General features: G+C 39.8%; 1 protein-coding gene across 4 annotated transcripts in view; it reads right to left on the reverse strand.

Moving 5' to 3' along the window:
• Nucleotides 1–19,827, reverse strand: part of RICTOR (RPTOR independent companion of MTOR complex 2) — an 83,550-nt gene extending 63,723 nt beyond the window's left edge. For 2 of the 4 annotated variants that reach the window (XM_080638690.1, XM_080638689.1), the window contains exons 1-3: nt 18,911–19,826; nt 18,703–18,750; nt 358–455 (exon numbers count right to left, since the gene is read on the reverse strand). In XM_080638690.1, coding sequence (XP_080494816.1) covers nt 358–455; nt 18,703–18,750; nt 18,911–18,959 — 195 coding nt within the window. In that variant the 5' untranslated portion in view covers nt 18,960–19,826. Of the gene's footprint in view, nt 1–357; nt 456–18,702; nt 18,751–18,910 lie in introns of all 4 variants that reach the window. The other 2 variants (XM_080638688.1, XM_080638687.1) reach the window with 2 other exon arrangements.

Genomic DNA, 19,827 nt, shown 5'->3' on the forward strand with positions numbered 1-19,827 from the left:
CTCCTGTCAATTCGCAATGACAGCTTCCGACATATCCATCATACTTTCAGGCAAGTACTTGTCACATTCCTATGACTTGGAAGCATGTATTCAATAATACAGACTAGAAATCATCCACTTTAAGTCTTTTTTCACTGGAAAACTGCAGTGAAAGTTGCTGTTACTATTCTATTAGCATCCTAACCACCATATCATACTCATTGACATAGTCCTCAACCTTACCACACTGTCAGTTTACATCAATGGAGTTGGCATTTTACGTTTTTGATTCAATTCTGTGAAGCAGGAAGCAATCTTTAGCTTTTTGTGCAGCAACTTAACCCACCACTTGTTTTATGACATCATTTAAGCTCTTACCTTAGTAAAATTATTCAAGTGACCTAGTTTTCTCATATTTGAAACGCCTTGCAATTTGGCTACATTTTGGAGAATCTCTCTCATATTATCAGAGGGTTCTGCAAAAGAAAACAGGCTATTAGCAAATACAGTTGAAGAAAAAGTCAAAAATCTACACATGCATTCAACATGCAGTTTTCTACATGTAACAGTTCTCTCCAGCTATTAATAAAGGATGCTGTTCATTTTCACCTCAAGAAGGATCAACTTGATCTGTTTAGAACCAAAATCAGGCATACCGAGTTCTCTAGAATAAATGCTAAAGCCCACAGAAAAGAGATACTTCTATTTTAAATGCAGATTTTAATCAATATGTTCCTTTTACAATTAACAAAGATATTCATTTAGTGGCTGAAACTCCAATCCTAATGTCTCGCAACTGAACAGCTTTATCTTTAACCCCCTTGTAATTTAAAGACAAGAAGTAAATGTAAAGACAGCAGTAGAAAGATAGCATGTTACTGCTGCACCACTTGACTTTTTTTCCCTCCTGACAAAGGGTTGGTGGAATTTGGAGAAAACAAGGCTCTTTTCTGCTTTCCATATTAACCTCCCTGTACAATCACCCTAAACTGTAACTAGAGGGCTAGGACTTTTGAGTGACATGGGAAGTGAACTACAAGATATATGGGTACTAGGAACATCATGCCCTTTCTTCCTCAGAGTCCACTATCCCAATTGCAAAAAAACCTCTACCAAAACCACGAACGAGGATTCAAACACTAACTGATAACCTTGCATTCTGGTCTAGGAAATGGAAAAGGGTTACCAAACATGGTGAGAAGAGACAATATTGCTCCATCTTTGGGAATAAGGTTGGGGGGAGTTGCAGCAGAGTGGGACAAGCAGCACAGAGTGGGGCTGGGCACAGACTGCTGCACACAGAACTACTGTAACATGAACTGCAGTGAGCTCTGAACATGGTGGTATTGCAGTGGGACAGTCTTCAAAGGGAGATACTTGAATGCAGGATTCTTATGCAGTCTTGGATCAAATAGGCATTGTATGATAGGCACAACAACAATACTATCAACAGTGCTGTAGTCTGAAAAAAATGACATATCAAGGCTATGCTGCAGATGTGAGCTCTTAGAAAGTATTACATTACCAAAAAAGGAAAAAAAAAACCCTCACTACATAAAATGAAGTCTTTAGAAAAAGCTGTAAGAGTCCAAACACCAGACATCTGGAAAGCAGCAAAGAGAAGGGTTTTGTGTGTGATGCCCCACACTAACTTCAGTAAAAGAAACTTGCTTCCTACTGCAGTATGAACAGCTACAGCTGAATTTATCCTTAATCCCCTTGTAATACAACTGAATATCCAGAAACCACATAGAGTTTTTTACTTCCCTGTTTATCCTGAAAGGATATTCGTATATTTTTCATAACACAAAAGAAATCGTAAGCGTCAGAAATGTAAAGAAAGCACCTCCTTCACCATCTCTCTATAAGTGAAGCCAAGTTTTTAATCACCTTCTGTAGTTTAAAAACTTTAAAAACCAACAAATTTGAAAAAGCAGACATAACTAGCCATCTTATCAGGATACATCCAGATCATATTTGCAAAGACAAGACATGTACTACCATCAAGAGTACAAGACAGTATTTAAAGAATTAAGACACCTGAATTAAGATGTGTAAACCTGTAAATGCATTGTAGCCAGAGGAGATCTTGTCTATCAGCCAATGAAGTTGAAAGCAGTTAAACTGCTTAGCTGCAAGATGCCTACTCAAGCATAAGGGGAATCAGTTACATTGACTACACTGCTTATAACAACACATTAGCACATGTACAGACATGCTACTGCCACAAAACATAGTCGTGACTTTTTGCAAAGGATCACCGAGATTTTGAGGAGGCATCAATCTCAGCCTTCACCAGTTTGATGTGAAATACCCTCTTCCACAAATCTAAGTCACTGCCATAAGCTGTCAGTTGTTGGATACTCAGCCACAAGTGCAGGCTGAGCTACCCTGCACTGCAGAATAATATGCATAGTGAAACTGACATCCAATGACTCTGAACTTAAATTGGAACACGTGCATGCACCTCTTTGAATCCCCACAGCCCAGCCACTGAAAACAAGAAATCTGATACTATCACAGAAATTAGAGACAGTGAAAATCTTACTAGATTCATCCCAAGTTCAGGATTCCTCTGCAGAGTTTACTCTTCCAGGGCTTAACTCAGTTTGAAAGGTTTGCAATAGCATAAGCCATAAAAATGAGAACAAGAGAAACACTAAAAACAAGCAAGTTGCGACAGTTACGGCACTACAAATAGTCTACACCACAGCCCCTAATTTCAAGGGAACATAACAGGAGAGGAAAATTTGTCATAATTTGGTTTCTTTATAATACAGTCTGGCTGATTTCTATGCTTTGGCCTGCCTTATGTAATGGCAGGGGGTGGGGGAACACTCTCCAGAATGTTCTATGTCAATTCCCTGGACAACAAGCAGCAAAAATAACTTTCTAAAATTACTAGAAATATGCTTAGAAGCTTTAATTTTCTAAGTGCAGATGGCTACATACTTCAGGTAAACCTCTACCGAAACACAGCTCACTATACGGACAAGACAGACCACGAAACCTCTTACATGTCGCTGGCAATGAACTCTTACATTCAGCTACGTGATAAAGTGAGCACTAACGCAGAAGGAAGCAAGATGCGCTGTGCAGAAAGGCAGCCCATTGGGATATGAAGAAACCAGGACATGACAACGCTACCACTTCCCATGTTGACAAATCTGTAGCAATGGTAGGCCTTTATAATAAGGCCACCTAATTAAAATGCACACTAAAATCACTTTATATAGAATCATAGAATAGTTAGGGTTGGAAAGGACCTTGAGATCATCTAGTTCCAACCCCCCTGCCATGGGCAGGAACACCTCACACTAAACCATGTCACCCAAGGCCTCATCCAACCTGGCCTTGAACACCGCCAAGGATGGAGCAATCACAACCTCTCTGGGCAACCCATTCCAGTGCCTCACCACCCTCTCAGTAAAGAATTTCTTCCTTATATCCAATCTAAACTTCCCCTGTTGAAGTTTGAACCCGTTACCCCTTGTCCTGTCACTACATTCCCTGATGAATAGTCCATCCCCAGCATCCTTGTAGGCCCCCTTCAGATACTGGAAGGCTGCTATGAGGTCTCCACTCAACTGCAGTTACAGCAATATCTCTTCACACAGTCCTCTGTGCTGAAAAAACTTCTCATTTCTAGAAGGACAGAAAAGTTTGAGGAAAGCAATCTTCGTAATGTTTAGCAGAGCAGCCAGGTATTTCCCAGAAGCTTCACTAGCAGACAAGTAATTTGAAGCAAAGTGGGGACTACAGTGTAAGATCTACAACACTGTGGGAAAACTGAGAACACAACAGATGTTTCCACTGGTAAATTGATAATATGAATACAGCACGTTGGCTGGCTCAGACTTTGATTATATCAACAGCACTACTGCTGCAGATAAAACACGATAGTAAGGAAATAAACACCCTCTAATAGCATACTACTTCAGAAAGAACTAAGACTGCAGAAGCTTTTTCAGTCAAGTCTTGTCAGTTCAAGTCTTGTTTTAAACTTCAGAACCAGCTTCTTGCAAAAAACATCTTTCAAGAAAAGTTAACAAAAAAATTGTGACATATTAACTCCAAGGAAAGACTGGCTATCCTGTTTTTCCTCTTCTGGCGATTCATCATATATTAGAAAGAAGTAGAAAATTTACTTAGTTACTGAAGCATGATTCATCTTTACTAAAAATAAAGCCAACAGGGAAGGTAGGCAGGCTTAACAGAACTCCACATGTGGCAGATGTAAAAAAATTTTAACAAAATAACACAACTTCACAAATTCAGATATAGTCTCTTGCTAGTCTGTCCTTTCATTAAAATAGGCTTGAAAATAGACTAAATACATTCTGGATTCTACCAACTAAGACATGTGGCTTTCCTGTAATCAAAGTTTAGATCCAGTGCCGCATATCTTCCTGTCACAAAATCTCATGCAACAGCACTGAAGAACTTTTATTAATGCAAAAATGGAAAAAACATGGCACAAAATGAAAGTCATCTCCCAAAATAAGAAACATCATGGCCCAAACATTTCATTCTCAACAGCTCATGCTGGTGTTGACAAAGCCTTTTGGTTTTCATTTGGTTGTTGGGGTCTTTTTTTTGTTTGGTTGCATGATGGGTTTTTGTTTTGGTTTGTTTTTTTTAGGACCCCACTTCAGACCACTGCTGCTGAGAATTCTTAGCTCTGGTTAACCCTTACTCTTCAGCTCTTCAAAAGTTTTTACTTTTCTGTTCAAGAAAAGACAAAGAAGCTACTTGTTATAATTTTAAGATCCCTCAAAAGTCTATTATTTCCTGACTTACCTCATTTATTACTGATATGCTGACTCATAAAGAATAATTTCTTCACCAAAAGGGCTGTCAAGCATTGGAACAGGCTGCCCAGGGAAGTGGTTGAGTCACCACCCCTGGAGGTACTTTAAAGACATGTAGACGTGGCACTCAGGGACATGGTTTAGTGGTAGACTTGGCAGTGTTACGTTTATGGCTGAACTCTACGATCTTAAAGGTCTTTTCCAACATAAATGATTCTATGATCTCGAGCTGGCCCATAGCGAAAGATAAGTATCTTCACATTCTTTGGCATGGTACTTCTTTAAGGGTGGAGCTGTGCAAAATGACTGAGCTGATGTTACTACTTCTGCCAAGATGCACTTTCTTTCTCTCTATTCTATCCCACTATATGATACACCCTATCCTTTACACTACTCCAGCACCTATCAACTTCACATTAAAAAAACACTAACTCAGCAGCATACTTTTAATTCTTTTGCTATGTTAGTTTTCTGCTGTGATATGAGTCAAACTAAAGTCTTACAAAAATCCATGCAGAAGTGGAACAAGCCATTCACAGGCAGAGTGGTGGAAGTGGGACATACCCTTTCCAGAAGGCACCTGTTAGAAAAAAAGTCAGACTTTTTTTTTTCCCCTTTTAACCTGCACTTAACACTTGGCATATTGCCCCCACCGATGTACACAAAGCCACTTTGCCTCAAATCTCATCTAAAAACTTGGTATGTACAAACATTTCAAGCCAGCATACTTGTATTCTGCAACACCAGCTTAGCTTGCTGGTCACTACTGTCTCATTTACTGCGTACCTGCCTTCTTTTTTGGACAGCACGCACTTTCAAGTAGCAGATATCTATTCTGTGTACTTCTGATACATCGGTTTCTTACGCACAACTATTTGTGCCAATTAACATTCAGTACATGTAACGATAATCTTCAGCACAGAGCGACACTGGTGTTTTTAAAATCCTATCCTCAAGAATTCCATGATTCTCTATGACTCAAAGTAATTCACAGATGTATGTATATTAAAAGTCTTCAAAGTTGTGCTGTTGATTTGTTTTTGAACTCCCATAACCTTTTAGGGCTTGAATCCTTTTTTCACCCCTACAGGACTGTGACAGTGCTCTTCCCAGTGAGAATCATGATGCGTTCTGACAGATCCTATTCTTCCAAGAGAAAGAATACCACAGAGCTCCAGCTACACAAAACAGCCAGCACCACATCTAATGCAGGGATGAAACAGGACCAGCAATAGCTGTATTAGCACAAATGACAACTTTTTTCCCCTGACAGATTTAGCAGGATTGTTTGACAACATTCAGTATACTAGCAGCATGCCAGTTAACTATTCCATTATGCATATGTGAACAAAAAGAAAAACAAAAACAAACAAAAGAAAACAAACAAAAAAAACCCCCACAACCCAAAATAACAAAACCAAACAAAAAGAATGGTAGGCTCTAGCAAACAAATTTAGGAACTCTGAAGTCAGGCATAATGAGTTAATTTATTATTTATATGCATCATCTGGTAGATGCTAGGATAGTATCTACATACACTAGGTAAACTCTCAAGTGAGAGGCTGCACTAGCAACTATCACACCTACTGGAATCATAGAGTCAAAAGTGAAATAAGAGACTAAATGTGCCTAAAGACTCCCTTTAAAGGAGGAAGTTGTACAGTTCAGTATTTCATCACTAATTAAGAACACAAGAGATATCTTTCTTTGACTGAAGGAAATAAATGGATGATCCTGGTGAACTTACTGTACACCTCTACATCAGAGATTTTTAAAGTCTAAGTGATAGGCAACCATATGCTGCAAAGCTGCTCTTAGTGGCTCATTAAACTACATGCTGCCAAAATGGAGCAAGTTGAGTGAAACACACACCATCTAGAAACATGAATGGACCTTCCTCCATTCCTACTGAAATAGCAATGAGTTATCAGTTAATAAAAGCAATGAAATATTAGAAATCAGTTAATTAAAGGTGTCTATCTAAGCCTAGATGACAGGTAATCAATCTGCTGAAACACTTTTAACCTTTAATAATGAAATCAAATACCAATGAGGAGGCATATCCTGCCATCATCAACTTGCTTAAAAAAATAATCAGGACAATTATGTAATATCTCATAACATGAAGTATTCTTAATTTACATCTAATTCAAAATGTGGAAACTGCACAGAAAAACAATCAAGTTCTGAGAACAATGGGAGAAGAGAAAGCAACAAAAAGCAAACTGCACAACAGACATGACTCCTGAATTATTTATATTGATGAACCAGCTCCACTGTGCCATATTGAAAAAAAATTAGTGAACAATTTACATTCAACCTGATTTTCAAAACCACAGTAATATAAATGGAGATACACCTTCAGTCTAGACATATAAGGTAAAAACATACAATAAACAGTTGTTTGTATCAAGTTTAGATAGTTGCTATTATGTTGAAATATGTACTGAATACTAAGCCAGACAGACATCCTATATGATCACTGTTAAAATGCTTTTATCACACCTGAATCAGTAAAGTGAAAAATATTTTGCACTGATATAGTGTGATGTTTATGTTTTGCGAAATAATTCTCATAAATTTTAGATTTAAGAAAACACCACAATGTATAACAAATCTTAAAAATCAAGAGTATCCCCTTGAAAAGTACAGGTGATCAAACCCAGTGATTTCTGCAGAATGTACCTAGAGATTCATTTGATTCCTATAGCTTCCATGGGTAAATGGTACAAAAAGCACTTTATTTTGAACACAATCACAAAGAAGTTGTTCAGGTTCATGAAAACAGAAAGAAAACAAAAGCTTCAGAACTCATTATTTTCATTCTTGCTACTTAAAAAAGCTGCGACTAGATTAAAGTGGCTCAGTAATGCAGAAAAAAAGCACACTTTGTCTCTTTCACAGCAGTCAGCAAAGAAAGCAAAGAACTGTTCTTCATCAATCAGGTAGAAATTAACCTTCACATTATTAAAAAAAAAAAAAGAAAAAAAAAGTCTAATGACTAGTAAGCAGTGCTAAAGACAGCATATCCAAAGTAGGATCACCAATCACTAGAACCTCAGGTAAGAAGAAAGTCTTCTACCACGACTACACTTAGGAGTCCAGTGCTTCCTACTTAGCTCTGTACATCTAGACACACATGTATAACCTTCTGTAAGTAAACAGGAAAGTAAAGATTGAATGCTTACCATAACTGTATAGATTTCTCTTCTGCAGATGTGCACAGAGTATTATACATTAAAAGATAATTTTGTTCATGTTCTTAAGTATGGATAAAGATGACAGCAAATACTCATTCTGGTGTTGCAGTCATCCTGAAGCAAAGACAGCAGTTCAAATATGGACCACGTTCCAAATTACAGCGTTATTTCTAACCAAGAGCCTGAGATTACATGTGTAGAAAGCCATCCCTACATCCCCACACTTGGAATTATACTAGTTACTTCCCAGAGTGTGATCTTATATGCCAAATTTGCAGACAATATTGCTTTACTGCTAAAACTTCTGAAAACCAGATCTTGTAGTTGAAATGTTAACAGCTTTTCTAGCACCTAAAGCTACAGTATTATTACTTCAACAGAAACAGAGAACAAAGCTGAAGATTGGCCACAAATTATTTGACATTGCTAAACCTAAAATAACTTTAGATTTTGAACACAGAGAAAACTGAAGGACCATTCCAAAGAATACCTACAATGCCAATTTAAAAAATAATTACACGTATCTTTTGATAAACTATTCTTTCACTGCTTCATAGCAGTACACAAACTACTGACCTGCACAAATTTCCCCAAAGACCAATAATAAAAATAGTATTAAAGTTAGGTACCAAGGCAGGTTTAAAAAACCCTGTTCTTTACGTAACTTGTCTATTCATAGAATGAAATGTTTGATTTAGTCCTCCCTTTACATTTACACTAGGTCTTCAACTCTCAGGAAGACATGATCTTAATGCCAAGAATCTTAGCAATCATTCTTGGTATATACAGTCTTTATATACATGATGACTAAAACCAAGAGGGGATTATACTCTCCTAATACAATTTCTCTCATTACCACTTTCCATTAAACAGAAACAAATTATTCCAGAATATACGGTTACAAACTCTAGAAGAACTTTCTCTAAAACTTTCAAAAGTTTCAATGTTCAAAAGGAAGAGAGAAGGAAATGAGACAACAAAATGAAACACAAACAGAGGCACAAAATGCTGTAGGCCAGGGAACACTCCATAGCAGTGTGACTACGTGTATCTTTGCCCTATTGTTGTACTCTCCTCTGCATCAATTATCAGCTACTTCAGAGACAGAACACAAGGCTGGCGCAGTACAGCTGTTCTTACATTCAAAACCCAGTAAAAAGCTGGAGAATAAGCCCTTCTCAGGTTAACAACATTGGTTATGTTGGTATACAAATCAAATTAATACTTTCCAAAACATCAGCTATGAATTTGAATGGTGAATGTGAGTTCATTGTAATGGCATAGAAAATCACCTTCAGTTCCTCCAACCCATTTTCTTCTTTCTTTTCTGCCACCAATTCTGCATTCGTATCATGTATTCCTCTGAATATTACCAAACTTGACAGGCAAGTTGGTAATACTATTACTGACATCAGAAAAAATTTGTGAAAGGGAGAGATATGATCATATCTTCGAGAATATTCCCAATTAACATTCAGATTCTCCTCTGCATCATTTTAATTTGTTCAAGAATCCAAACTCATAATGTTGTCCAGTTAAACAGCCCTTACAGATAAACTCCAAGCTGTTAGGAGGCAGTCACTGTCCCCAGAAATACCTTGTTACGCAGGGTGTCACTTAAGAAAAAAAAAAAAAAGCCTAGCAACACTAGTGGCTGTGCAATCACTCCATTTGCCAATGAAGACATGAAGGCCAATCTGCCAAGACATGGAAGGAGCAAAATAATAACATGCTCAAACATTAATAAAGGCATACAACTAGAAATTGCAAGTAATTCACAAATAGCACTAACTGCAGAAGGAAACCTTTAAACTGTGACAAATGCGTGATATGACAACTACCCTCCTTAAAATGCTATAACCAGAAGATTTCAGAATAGTGCACAGACTGATGATGCTTGGGAACTCCAGTCCTTTGTATCAGAGACAGGACAGGTCTCATCTGCCTGTTGTTGTGACTGTTCAAGACTTTTTCTACTGGAAAGGTAATTTTCAGAGAAGGGACAGGAAGCACCATATTCATGAATTTCACAACATACAAATGCAATTCTTTAAACACAGATGACACCTAATTTGTTAGTCAATTTCAACTTACAAAAATCTATCCTACTAAAGGAACAAGCTAACCTAAAAAACTGAGATAGAAACACCCCATTTATGGAAACAGTAACTTTTTTCCATTTCTTTTCGTTGTATGTCATGAAAAAAACCAAACAAACCCTCAGTAAGTCTACCCATGAGAATCACACAAGGTTTGCATAGAGGAGATGATCACATCCTAAATTCTCTAGATATGAGGTTACTAAAGCTGAATTCTGACTTCACTGATGCTCAGAAGGTAATAAAGGAAAAAGATTATAGATCTAATCTTTTTTTAAAAAAAAACACAGTAACTTTGAGGCAACAGTTGTTCTTGACAGTAATCTATCTGTATGAAGTAGTTATTTAATACATGTATTTTTGTGTAGTCTGTGTACACTTCAAGCAGAAAATCAATCATTTATATGGCTGAAAAAACCCCAGACAAAATTCCAATATTGTTTACTACACATTTTACATGAAGCAACTAATGAAATTATTCTTTGTTACTTTTATATTTTTTCCACAAATCAAGCCCATATTGCTTTGCTTTAAATACCTTACTTCTATGTACAAGTATCTCTGACTAATCATTCTGTAGTCTTAAATCAACAGCTGTACTTTATTGGTTATGAAATTTATGTAGATGGTGCATAGAAATGTACCTCTCATTTCAACCACACTAACCAACAGCAGCCATTTCAAACACGGGTGAGTAGCTGTCCTAGCTCATGTTTACTGTTTTGCCATCCTTTTTGTCTGAGATTCACAAGGTTACTCAAAGTACCACTGATAAACAGCATGAATTTAACTACCCATCTCTCCAACTAAAAGGAAATTAAAAACTTTTGTTCTTTTCATTTTACATTACAAACAATGAAATGTATTTAACTTCTACATAGTAACTAAAGCAAATGCAGTAAAAGCAGTTTTATGAACTGCTACAGGAACAGCTACCTAAATAAACGGTCAGATGTCACCAAAACCACAGCAGTAAGTAGCACCCAGACTAAAATGAGCTTAGTCAAGTCTAGATAGTAAAGAACAAACCCACTGAATTTACAAACAGAATCTATGACTCAGACTAATTAATTAATGAACAGTGTTCATTCCACGGATATCGCTGTTCAGGTAGAATTTGGGAGAAAAGATTTCCTCATAAAATTTAGTTACCCAAACCTATTCATGCCACTGTTGAGCTTGCTACATTGATGAATATAAAGAAGAATGCAAGTCCTACAGAGCTTTGAGGTATGCGCTAACAGTAAAATTCAGTCTCACAACTACAAAAATACAACTCTTAAGTAGGGGTTTCTGTTCTTTGAAGTTGGTTTCATTGTTTTGGTGAGTTTTGGTTTTGTTGGATTTTTTGGGGGAAGGTTGTTTGGTTTTGTTGTTTGGTTGCTTTTTGTTTGTTTATCTGCCCTAAAAAAAAAAAAAAAAAAGAAAATCCATTTTCTCTCTTATACATCTTTACCAGCATTCCTTCTCTTCACAAGATGTAAAGATTTGGTGATCTTCACTGATCATGCTCTGAGGCTTTACTAGCTCCTGCTTTTTTCTTGATTCATTCTAGCCAAATTCTCCATCAACATAACAGGTGGTTAGCAAATGAAAAAAAAAAAAAAAAAAAAATCTCCACTATGCACAAATACATTGAAGCTACAGATTCAAAAACTAGAATAAAATATAACCAATAAAACAATTTGTTAAATATCAGCCAGCACTTGTGTAGCAGTGTTATGGCACCTTCCCTTCTGTATCAGAAGTAATCAGTATAAGGAGTGCTGCTCAATGTGCAAATTCATCTGCACTATGGTATAAACATCTGCCTACCTGCCTGCACTTAAAAACAGTTGCAATGAAAAGCAAACCTCTTATTTTATCTAACCTTTTGTGTAGCTATAACAGCCTCAAGTCACATGCTTGTGTCTTAGTTGTAAGAAGTTAGCTGGTTTTAATGTAGATGACTCGTGCCATTTATTATTTCAAAATAAGAAAGTCTCAGGCAGGAATCTCAATTAGCATTTAAGATTAAAAAATTTACCTCATTTTTCAGTACATTTCACCAAATTAGTCAGTCATCATTTCAACATCAATTCTCAAGCCACCCTGTGGCATTGTTCTTTTCTGCAGTATTTGGGTTTGGATGGATATAAACAGTTGGAAAACAGCAGGTTTTCATTATAACTATTTCACTTTTTTCCTCAGTTGGAAAAGTCCACCTGACGTTAGCATCTCTTCTCTGTTATTAGGGGCAAACTTATGAGATTGATAGGTAATTGGTGGTAAAGTATGCATGAAGGTCACGAGATTGAGCAAATAAGTGATGTATTTCTTTCTGGGACGGCCATCGTTGACATAGCTTCCTTATTTACTGTAATTACGATGAGGGGTGTGTTTCTTTACATAGCATCTACACTGGATACGCTCTGACAAAAAAAAGAAATCCTGAAACTAAGCATAGTGTTAATCTCAAAAGGCGGTGGGGTGGAAGGGAAGGGAGGGAAGGAAGAAAGAAAAATTAGGAACATTTATGACAAAGACTAAAACATTCATACCAAGAAGGCAGGAACTAGAGATATTGGTACTTCAACAGTTTCTAAAATTAATAAGATTCAAATGACTCTGGGGGGTGTGGGGGAAAGAGGGTAGGAATCAGAATCCTATAATGCTGTGGAAACACAGCATAGCTTAAACACCTAAGAAGATATTTATATGGATCCCAATGACAGAACGATTTTGTCAAATATAAATAGGAACCACAAGATATTAGGACAGTCATTTCATTCTTTGTCCTCCAGAATGAGGGCTGACATTTGTTGAGCACTCTGAACCACAGAAGCAAAAAAATAAAGAACCCACCCACAAAACCAAATCTATAGATGCTGCACACGAAAACTTTACAGACTGGTACAAATGCAGATCTTGAAAGACATGGTAGTGCCCAGCTCCTAGAGATACCGTAACACTAGGTAAGCAAGTTAGAAGGTTTTTCAAGTTGCCTTTTGTTAAGTTTGTTCTTCATTAAAAACATTGTTCCTGTTATCAAGAAATAAAATGTGAAAATATTCTAAGCACACACCATCTTACTAGCTCTGAAGTTTTAAAACTGTAAAAGTAGTAATGCTTTAGGAAGCAAAGCCAAAGGTACACAAGAATCATTAATCTAACCAGGCCAGTGCACTCTAGTCACCAAAACAATAGTCAACTAAAGGGCAAGTACAAACAGGGAAGCTAAGTGCATGCTTCATTTTGCAGAGTATACAGACTCTGCACTTGTACCTCTCTAACCTACCAAAAGGTAACACGTTACCCACAAAGTTGGCAGGCCAATATTACCGATCAGTTCCTTTTTAATGTCTACATATGAACAGAACAATATACAAGAATAATGCAGAAGAACATATCTCAGACAGCAAGACAAGTAAGATCTCTCTCCAGCTGTTTTTCAAGCTGCTCTTCTAGATCTCAGGAAAAAAAGAAAAAAAAAAATGCTAATAATTACCTTCTTGCTTCTATTACAGCTTTTGTTACAGATTCACAAATGAGGGAGCAAAAAACTAGCTATTTCTCTGTGTGGATCTAACACAAGTATCCTGCTACGGTTACTTATCACAGTGATGGCATACTACAAAGCCAGGGTGAAAGGTACCCACACATTTTGTTTATTTGGGTATTTTTAAGGTAAGGTTTCGACAGTGTGCTGGAGCCCCACTCCTTCCTTTACAAGCCAGAACATATACTGCAAGAGTACAAAAAAAAAGTAAGAGGCTCCTAGTAACAGTCTTGCCATTAGTATGCAACAAATGCCTTTGAGCCACCAAGGAAGTTACCATTTATGCCCCAGTCTCCCATTGCCTTGCTACAGGCAGTTCACTCCAAAATGGGTGGGGATTTTTCCCTCCCCCACTACTTGGGCTCTCAGTACCAGACAAGTGCACAGCGTCCCTCCCTGCTTCTTCCATATTGATGGAGGAAGCTGGAAACAGCATGGTCATCAAATCTCAAGCTCGATTTGGAAACTAAATTCATCTAGCCTTCTCTGACTATCCCACAAATAACCCTTAAAAATGCCTGACATTTTTGTGGGCTGTAAACTGCAAATAGCATCCCGAGATGTTTGCCCTGCATGCAATGCGTTACATTTTGCCATGTGGGCACATGGAATCAAATACAACATGGTTTAAAATGATGAAAGCACAGTACAAAAAATAATACAGTTCAGATCTCAAATTATATGGAACTTCTGTATCTCTTACTTTTACCCACATGATAGGAGGAAATGATGGACAGTAGCGGCAAAGAAGGAAAATGGTAACTTTGCAGATAACAATAGCCAATTTTGTGAAACACATTCTTACGCAGAAAAAGTCAGTTTCCTCAACTACTTTGTTCATATCTCATATCTGGCTCATGTTGTAGCTAGAAGACTCAACATTTAAAAAGTAGAGAGAACTAGCTGTACAAAAGGAGCCATCTACGAGACATCTAAGAGATATCTAAGAGACATCTAAGCGCTATCTCATAATGCATGTTTATGAATAATAAAGTACTGATGTTGGAGACAGGTACATTTCAGTTAATTAAAAAAGTACAGTACCAGAAAATGAAGACTGTTACCCCCAAGAAGGAGGAAGTGAAGACAGAGACATGAACAGTACCTGACCATCAGCACTTGGCACTCTTGCATCTCTCTAAAGCTTCTGAAAAGTTCTTAACAGCCACTGCAGGCTCAGAGCTACAGGAATCCGAGAAAACTGGGATCCCTTGAAGGAAGGACATTTAAAGGAGCCTGACTACAGATGAAGCACTGTGAGACATGGTTCTTCAACTATGCAAGTTCTAAACTACTTAGGCCTTCACCCAAGGACAAGTGCTGAAAATCAGAGCAAAGTGAGAGACGATGGTCGCCCAAGAGAATAAGGAGATTCAGGCATCAAGGCAAGAAAAGAACTTAGCAGCAAATGATGTGTGGATTACACAGCCTTTTACAGAGCCTAAAGCTTTGGGAGGTATATACACTTCTGTAATTCAGTTTGGAATATCTGTAAAACAGGCAGAAACCAAGATGAATTATGCTAAAATCACGTAATGCTTGTGCCGTCATTACATACACAACCATGACCAGACTCAATGCAAAAATTCCTACGGAATGCACTAACCTAGTCGATAACTCCAATTGTCCTTTCTGGCCTTAAAAAGTTATGAGGTTGATTCAGTAGTCTAATTAAACCAATCTGCCTCATCCCCCTGCTAATTCCTTCCAGATGACTGTAATGGGAGTTGCACGGGTGGCTAGTCTGTCCTCCTTTTCCTTTTCTGTTCTATTCTGAGCAGGTAATATAACACAAGGCCAAAACCTGAGCACTTCAAATCCCAGTTATTAACTGCAATTTGTAATCAACAGAAGAACATGTGCTGGGGACAATTTTTGCAGAGTCGATCATCCTTTCAGCAAACTGACTTTCTTTAGAAAATTACCATACCAAAAGAATTTTCTTTTGAAAAAATGACAGATTTATCAGAATCCTCTTAAAAGATGGAGGACAGCCTGGCTTGAGTGGCCCATAAGGAAAAAAAAAAAACAAAACCAAAACACACACACAAAAAACAAACCCAAAACACAAACACAAAGCAAAACAAACAACAATAACAACAACAAAAACCAAAACACCACAGAAACAAACCCTCAAACGAACAAAAAACACCAGCAACAACCAAAAACACCAAGGAGAAAAAAATCCCCAAAACTATGAGGAACAGCAAATCATAGACTTTACATTATAATCTTTAACCAGTGTAGTCTTATGCACAGGAGTTCACACACACATACACATGGAATGCACCATCATATAAAATGCATTTCATAAGCATTATTATACACCATTTTTAAAATGGCAGGGCACCAAGAAGGCTCTAAAGAGTGAAACCATACTATACAAGCCACAGTAAACATAGCGAGTCCCAGGAAAACATGGGCAAACATGCAACTACAGCTGCAAAGGCAAGAGCAAACAAAAAGCACACAGAGAAAGGCAGATAAGCTCTACAAGAAGCAAAGCATTCCCCCAGCCTTACTGCACAAAAAGCCAGGAAGAAGTAAGACCCACAGCAGCACAAACAGGGCTAACATCCTCCCTACACCTATTATTAGTTCTGAAATACTTAATAACAGCACTGGCCTCTTGCATGGAAAGAGTGTAGTTAGTACACAGTCCACAGGTAAGGCCTAGCAAAGGTTTGACTTGTATGCTAAGTCATGTTTGCCAAGCCATCACTAATAGCAATCTGTTTAAAACAAGGCAATACCAACATAATTTCGTATGTTTGTAATAAAGAGGACACTATAACTAGAACCATATGTCTGAGGCACTGTTTATGGTGATTTTCTTCTTTGCCTAAATCAGATATTTCATGTTAATCAAAACAAAGTTCAGCTGACTGGGGAAACAAAAACCACTAGAATATTCTTTAAAGTTACAGAAAACATGAGCCTTGTGGAAAACTACGTGATCCACTCAACACAGTGGATCATATCAGTGTATTATCAGTACAGAATGAGGCTAGCAATTTAAAATATTTAAACTAATCACTTATGCAACTACTGCAACAGCTGAAAAAAAAAACATTTTGCTCAGAGTGGAAATCAAATTATGATCTAGCTTAGTTAATGTCCTCCTGAGACTTTTCAACTTTTTACTTTTGCTTTCTCTTTAAAATGAGGTTAATACCTACCATGGATAGCTGTATGACTACTGATCAGTCAGCTGTGGTTTCTCTGACAAAAATCCAAACTCCTTACTTTTTTGATAACTGGTTCACAACTAAACATAAAGCAGTTTCTTAATCAGCTGCAACTACCACAACATTTTTAAATAGGGGCTATATAGAGTCAAGTGCAAAACATCTTTCTTTCCGTTGTACTAAAAAATTATTTTGCATCTTACCTGAGAGTCTATTTTATACTATGATACACATGAAGTAGTTGTCCTGCTACTACTACTGTCTCGTGGAATCAGCAGGTGACTGAAAATGCCTCATGGCAAAAATCAATATCATAAAATAGTCACCTATCAAATTCCAAATAAAAGATTTCAAACTGAGCACATGTAAAAATTACCACTCTAGAATTTAAATTCTGTGCATTGCTCTTCCACATCAAAACAATTCAGCATGCTACACATCAAAAAGTTACTAAACCATTCATTAAAATCCTGATACTTTAAATTTCATGAACAGGTAACACTGCTTACACTGTGTCATGTGCTCAAACTGTTAAAGCCTTTGTCATACATTTTGTTGACTAAAGTTTCATTTGTTTTAAAGACAGTGTCTCACTAACACAGTCATGTCCATTTGGATACAGGGTGGGAGGAGACGTAAGAGCCCATTTCTTTACACTGAAAAAACCTCAGCACTTTTCCCAGGAACAAAAATACACTTGCAAACATATGTACACAGAGAGATAGCTTTCAGCCCATGGCAAAACTGCTTAATAAAAAAAAAAAAATCTAAACACTGATCTTACTGAGGGAAAAGAGAAATAGAGGAGGAATTGCTGATACAGCCTCTTACTAAACTGAAAACTTGATTGATGCTGCTAATATTTGTACTTCCTTTACATTTCACAGTCGTCTCATTGATTCTATCACTTCCCTGCCTACTTCCCCATAAAATGGACCTATTCAGGATAGCTGCAGCCCTGATCTCCTGAAGCAGAACAGTCATACTACAACCATGAAATTTATTCCCTCCCCCAGACAAAGATCTTCTGCCCCAAGAACAGTCATTGCTTCTAGTGGGCCAGTTCGTTTTCTGCATTTTATTCAGCTCCTTGAGAGGGTCTAACCCTTACCCTGGCCCTCAGCAAGGCAAGATGAACAACATATTTGGGTAGGGAACGAGTTCCTATTTGCCTGAGACGAAATCAGCTGGTGTGTAGCAGATGTTACTGTTTCTTCCTCTTATCTGTGTCCCCGTTCCTCCCCATACATCTGAGATTAGTGAAGGATGTTTGGAACAATTTAACAAGTAAACGGGAGATAAGTGCCCTCTGGTCTAACCGCAAGCGGCGCACAGCAAGGACGGTCAGCCGGCATAGGACAGAGAGGGGTCTACGATAAGGTATGGCGGCAGGTCCAGCCCCACCGCAGAAGTGCTCCCCCAGGCCGCAGCGCCCTACCCGCCGAGCGGACCCGCGGCCGGAGGGAGTCCCGGCGGCGAGGCCGACGGCTGCGGTATGGCAGCTGTAAACATACAGCTCCGTCTACAAAGCACAGTCCCCTCTGGAAATAACCCCAGAAGCGGCCGAGGAGCCGGTGCCCCCACGCAGGAGTTCCGCTCGCCTGCGGCCAGGGACGGGCAGCGCTACGGCCCCACAGTTCCCGGGCAGGGGCTGAGCAGAGGCTTCCACCTACGGGCAGCACCGCTCACTACAGGTCGCCGGGCAGCCCACCGGCGGTGGGCACAGGCACCCCGCTACTGCTCCACCACCAACCACCGCCCTCCGGGCGCCGCGGCCGCTCCGCAGCACCAGGCCGCTCGCCGCCGGCGGCTCCCCCCGCCCCCCGCCGCGGGCGCGCAGGGAGAGGCAGGCGGCACCTCCACGCCTCGCCGGCCCCCAGCCCGTACCTCGGCTGAGATCGAGGGAGACGTTCTCCTCGCCGCTGTCGTTCCGACCTGCAGGGAAGGGGAACGAGAAGCGCGTTATGCTGACGGAGAGGAGGGAGCCGGAGGAGGAGAAGGGGAGGAAAAGAAGGGAGGGTGCGGCTGGGCAGCAGTGCGGTGCGAGAACCAGCCAGGGCACAGCGTGCGGCCGCGGCCTGGCCTTGCCCCTTACCTCGGATGCGGAGGTGCCTCAACGAGCGGGCGCGGAGACTCACCGCCATGTTTACGGCCCCGCAGTCACAACACCGGAAGCCTCGCCCTCTCTCGCGAGGAGCAACCCACTGAGCCGTCGCCACGGCCGGCACCCCCACGCCGCTCCTCCCCTCTCTCTTTCCCTTCCGCCGCGACGCACGGCTGGTTGAGGCGAAGCAAGGCCGGGCGGTGCTGGTTGGGCCGCGGCCTCTGCCGGGGTGTAGCGGCGCTGGTGACGCCGATGGGGGAGTTCAAGCACCGGAGGGCCAGTGAGAGCTCCCTCCACTCCGCCTCAACGAGGCGGTCGCAGGCGGCTCCGCCTGTTTGTGCCACAGTTCCCGCGGCTCCGAATGGCGTGGTGGGCACCCTCCGTGGTGAGGGAGGAACAGCGGCCGTCTCAGAGCCGCGCGGTGTCGAGGGCCGCGGCCAGCGCCGCGGTTCGCTGCGGGGCTTCTCGGGCAGCTCAGCCCCGAGAGGCTGGAGCTCAGGGAGGTCTGAGAGAGTTTCCCCACTGCGCCACAGGACGTGGCGAACTCCTCTTTGCCGTGCTGGGAGCCGGCTTCCTACATAAGCTGTGCAGTCACCACATCAGAAGGGTTTGGTCTGTCAAGTGAAATTACTTTTTGCCCTTTGTTTTTTTTTTTTATATGAGGTTTGCCCGTTTAGTTTTCCCTTTCTAAGCTGCACTTGCCTTGTTGATGAGATGATAATTCACGTGGATGCGGCATGACCATTAACTTTGTACACCGGATTTTTCCTGCACTCTGCTTTTTAATGTGTGAAGTAATTAAAAACAGGGAAATGTCTTCTCACTGCTTTCTTGATTTATGCAGAGTAGGTCTCTCTGCAGTCTGAAGCATTGATCTATTTCTTACCTTGATACTCGTTAAACATACC

Source organism: Psittacula echo, assembly GCF_963264785.1.
Source record: "Psittacula echo genome assembly, chromosome: Z".
NCBI classification, from domain to species: domain Eukaryota; kingdom Metazoa; phylum Chordata; class Aves; order Psittaciformes; family Psittacidae; genus Psittacula; species Psittacula echo.